Here is a 5,166-nt window from a genome sequence, read left to right on the forward strand (position 1 = left end):
CATCAGAATAGTCAGACGTCTAAATGGTTTGAGAATAAAGTGCTTTAAGAGCACAAGAAAAGAAGATCACGCAGATCTGTTTTGACTAAAGTCTTAGAGCTGTTCGTGCCATGTTGTCTTCTTCAGCACAGTTATCTTGGCTGCATCAAGAAACCCATTCGCGAGAATAAAGGGAGAATTTCTGACTGCATAATCGAATAAATATTTCGTATCTTTCTTTAATGGGCACGCCACTCATCTAAAGCGGTCAATTATTCTTGTAGGCAACTTGGGAGGGACTAGAATCTGCTTACAGAATGGGTAACTACAACGCGGCCGCTTTGTTTGATAGTAATAATGTGGAACAGCTCGATGCTAGGGGAGGCGCGCGACTCGCTGCTATTTATAGTGCACCGAACTCCAAGGATAGGTTTAGAAAACTAGCAAAGGGGAACGTAATTACCAAAATTTATTGCTTTCTTGTCCGCTCTTCCTACCCTTGGTTTTATCATGGACGCGCAACCATTCCAGCAACCACACAAGGGCCAAGTAAGCTTTACCTCCACCGTCTTTAGGACCACCAAGCAAACAAGTGGAATTAGGTTCCACTGGATTTCAGGCGATTAGTCAAGGCAGACATGAGAATCCATTTAATGTCCTGCTGTAGTCAGGCAAACGACCCTGTAAGACGAAGAAGATAGATTGGGCCAAAGCCATTCTGCTATGCTTAGTCTGCCCGAGATCTGTTCAATTATCAAGCCTTCATGCATAAGCCAGGACTGACCTCGACCCGCTATGTGCGTATCCTGGTTTTAGCGGTACACAGTACACGGCCTTATGTAGTTAAACGGGTAGATGGGCGAATACGATTTGTGGAGAATAGGGGTTATCCGCCCGGAAACGCGACCATGTGAACGGAAGCTGCCCGTCTTTTAAATTATTTTAGGGTAGTTTACTCGACTTAGGGGATGGTTTTACGTATTCCTGTGTAGTTGCTCCTGCAGAGAGCTCAAAACTGTGGGACAAAACAAAGTCTATAATTATACTTGATTGATTCGTTTAGGCGGAGGAAGTGCCGAGATAATTTTTCCCGATTCAGATTATATTAAAATCTGAGGTTTTTAAATACTGTGTACTCTCCACGGAAACACAAAGCATGCGAGTTAAAGCACTCTCAGCAGCTCAGCCCGCCGTCAAGCTGAGCTGGCTGCTACACGAGACCCTACTTCGGGGCAGGCACGTACACGACTGAATTATCTCACCGCGAAGGCTCGGAGATATGAACGCGATCTATTGCGACGCCAGTGGCATGCATGGTGTGAACAATTTTCTGATAAATCATCGAATGCCTCACTATGGCGAACGTTTCGTGCAATGGAACATGGTCGTCGTTCTACTGACGCAGCAGCAACAGCATGCTTTGCGGCTAATCTGTCGCCGGGTGATTTCGCCAAAGAAGCTGCTCGAAAATTTTTCCCAAAATACGATATACTGCCTCCTTCAGCTGTAAACCTTAATTTGGCAGGTATCCCTGCAGACGCATGGAAATTACCATCTGCTGCCGACGCAGATGGAATTGCGAGCCCCTTTTCGATGTGCGAGCTGCTGGCTGCAATTGACGATGCGAAACGGAAAACAGCGCCCGGCCTGGACAAAATTCAGTATGAGGTTTACAAGAACCTCAGTACTGCTGCACTTCCTCAACTACTAGACACCATAAACAAAGTGTGGCTTGATGGTGTCGTACCCGAGAGCTGGAAAACCGCTGTCGTGATCCCTATTCCCAAACCTGGGAAGCCTCCAACGGACCTCGCCAACTTGAGACCAATCTCCTTAACATCAACGCTTTGCAAGCTTGCAGAGAAAATGCTAGCCACACGACTTTCTTGGTGGCTTGAACAGCACGGTTTTTATCACCCTGCTCAAATTGGATTTCGTCCATACATAGGTACAGAGGACGGGTTGGCTGTCTTGGCCTCAGCAGTTCTGTCATCTACCCGCAGCCGCGATGTACGTACCATATTAGCAATGGATGTTGAAAAGGCATATGACAACATCAGTCATGCTGCAATCCTGAATGCCATTGACATGCTCCATCTCCCTCCGAGAGTACGCACTTTTGTCGCATCATTTTTGGATGGACGAAAATTTGCAATACGTCTCAGCGGTGACACTGTTGGTTCATTCGTTTCACTACGTGGCGTGCCCCAGGGATCAGTATTGTCTCCGACGTTATTCAATATTACTTTCATCCCATTGGCGCGGCGCTTACATGATATCCCTGAAATCAAGTTTTTGCAGTACGCAGATGATATCACGGTATGGAGCACTCACCATGATCTTCTCACTCGAGGCCGCCCTTCAGTCAGCATTAGACGTAACCTCTGATTACGCCTCCTCCATTGGCCTTCAACTTTCTGTGTGTAAAACGTCATACACGTCAGTCGCCAACCGCTGGGGACGCCGTAAACTTGCCTCAAATCCAATTCGTCTCTCTCTATCAGGCACCCCAATACAAGAAAGTTCGAGCCTGAAAATTCTGGGCTTAACAATTCACCAATCAGGATCAGCGACTGCTTGGCTCTCTCAGGCAAAAAAGCAAGCACTTCAAACTATAAGTTTAATAAGAAGAATTGCACCTAAAACGGGTGGCGCTGGCTCGTCTGTTGCACGCCAGTTAGTGAGGGTGGTTCTGCAGCCCCGTATTGTTTATCAGGCCCAGTTCCAGCATCTTACAAGGGCACAATGGGATCGCCTTGAAGCCTTAAATCGAGAAGCTATGAGGACCATAACATGGTTGGTTGGTTGGTTCATAGGAAGGGAAAGGCGCAGTATCTGTCACACTTGCTCTGTGGACACCTGAACCGCGCCGTAAGGGAAGGGATGAGGGTGGGAGTGAAAGGGGATAGAGAGAAAGAGGAGCCGTAGTGGAGGGCTACGGAGTAATTTCGACCACCTGGGGATCTTTAACGTGCGCTGACATCGCACAGCACACGGACGCCACTTCGTTTCGCCTCCATCGAAACGCAGCCTTCCACGAATCACACCGGTCGTAGCGTTACAGGAGAATGCGCAGCTCAACACCATCGATGAATTGGTGCAGCAGCGCCGAGATGCTCGCAGACTCAAGGCCACTTTGTCACATTCCACGCAAGCACTGAGGGCGTATGCAACGTCACACATTATTCTTCAGCCACCTACGCCAGTTCTCCCTCCCTGGAAATTTATACAGTTAGGAGACAACAAGCCAACTGACATCCGCAGACCGACGTCTGCCAACTCTGCATCGTTGCTACGCCAGAGATTTGAAGAGCAAGATGCTAACCTGCCTCAGGATTCCGTAGTAGTGTACGTAGATGGAAGCCTGCAAGGCTGTGAAGCCAAAACGGCAATCCACTGTCCACGGAGGCCTAGCCTGAATCAGACAACTACGTTTCAGCTTTCGGAACCACTTACATCTTTCTGCGTTGAGCTTGTGGCAGTTCAAGAGGCACTCTGCTCCGTGACTTCTATAACCATGCTCCCTACAGCCCACATTGTAATCCGCACTGACGCACTTCAAGCAGTACGTCTGCTCCGACGTGTCAGCCGCTGCCCTAAAATTTGCCAGGACATCCACCAGCTTGCGGCGCGCATGCCACAGTCAATACGCATTGAGTGGGTCCCACGGGATCTGCTGCCTTCCCAAAGTCAAGCTGATTTTGCAACCCGCCTCGTGAACCAAGACGCATCAATCCCACAGCTTCTCGAAGTCGACGACGCTACCCTCCTTTTGTCAAGAAAGGAGCACCTCCGGCGCCGCACACGTGCACTTATCCCTCCGTGTGCGATATCCCTTCCCCGCGGTCTCACCCGTGCAGAGGAGGTTGCGCTTAGGAGGATCCGGGTCGGTGTTGCCCTTACACCAGCTGTAACTAGGACGTGGTCATACTTCCAACACTTATATCCTCGCCCAGGATGCCCGATCTGTAACAACGAAGATGTCGAGGCCGACATCCACCACTTGCTGTGGGACTGCCCAGCACTCAAGCCAACACGATTCCGGCACCTGAGAATAGCTGGCCTTTCAGCAACCAATCCTGCCTCATACGTCACTTGGACGCAGGGACCTCATCATCGCTCACTTCTGGACTTCATAAAATCAGCCAACCTTTTTCCATTCATTTAATCATTTATTCATCCTTCATCTCATAACCTACTGATGCCCTGAGGCAATAAATATCGACTTAAAAAAAAAAAAAAAAACACTTATAGCGTTAACTCATTGCAGGGTTTAGTTCAAATACCCTATTTTATTTATTTTTCTGTTTGTTCTTTAACGCATCATCCTTCCAAGCAGATCCGCATTATTCCATCGAGGATGAAGCACCTAGACTGATGGCAAACGCTTTGCAATAATTTAATGTATATAAAAAGCAATTAATGTGACACATGACACACTTGAGCACACACCTCGATCACTGAAAACTATATAAAAGAACTTTTCGTGACGATAACAAGATGTCAAAACACTTGCCAAGTTAATGAATGATGTGTAACGTTGTCAAATTCGAGGTTATATGACTTCTTGCGAACCATTTGCTAAAAGAAAAAAATCGGAAAAAGAAACTGTAAGAACAAAAATCCAGCACCGAAATATTTTACAGACTCGGTAACGCGAAACTTTGGCACAGCTCTTCGTGTGTATTTTCCTAGCGATATCGTTTTCGGGAGGTAATTAAAGCTCCATATTGGTAAAAAGAAATCTGTTTTGTATTTTTGTAGCCTTGCGGGCGGATGTTCTCCACCAAAAAACGCTTCCTTACAACACTTTCAGCATTCATGCCTCGTAATTGCGGGTACCTTTTGTGGAGTGAGGGCGGCGTTCTGAATATGCTTTTCGTTAATGCTGCCACGTTAAATCACAGATGATTTAGAGGGAGCCAGGACTTCAGAAGTAGCGACAAGTGAATATATTAATTAGCAACGGCGTATTAAGGGTCATGCGCTATAATGTCTGGTAAATATTTTGGTTAAACTTGTAAAGTTTATTCTCGCATTCTCAAAGGCGAAACGTCTGAGAAATGCATAATACGCATGTAGCGCCCAAACTCTAAGCGTATGCAGTTGCGAATTATCCCTTCCGACAGCCGGTTTCAAAGCCCCAAGAAATAAATCGCGCAAACACTGCGATCATATAATAGTTTC

General features: G+C 47.0%; 1 protein-coding gene across 1 annotated transcript; it reads left to right on the forward strand.

Moving 5' to 3' along the window:
- The first annotated feature begins 2,679 nt into the window (after positions 1–2,679).
- LOC146208977 (uncharacterized) lies at positions 2,680–4,166 on the forward strand. The gene is made up of 2 exons (XM_084587343.1): positions 2,680–2,775; positions 3,010–4,166. The coding sequence occupies exons 1-2, from the start codon at positions 2,759–2,761 to the stop codon at positions 4,145–4,147; spliced, it is 1,155 nt and encodes a 384-aa protein (XP_084443469.1). The 5' UTR covers positions 2,680–2,758; the 3' UTR covers positions 4,148–4,166.
- Positions 4,167–5,166: the final 1,000 nt, after the last annotated feature.

Source organism: Amblyomma maculatum, chromosome 1, assembly GCF_055883805.1.
Source record: "Amblyomma maculatum isolate TAMU_Amacu chromosome 1, ASM5588380v1, whole genome shotgun sequence".
NCBI classification, from domain to species: Eukaryota; Metazoa; Arthropoda; class Arachnida; order Ixodida; family Ixodidae; genus Amblyomma; species Amblyomma maculatum.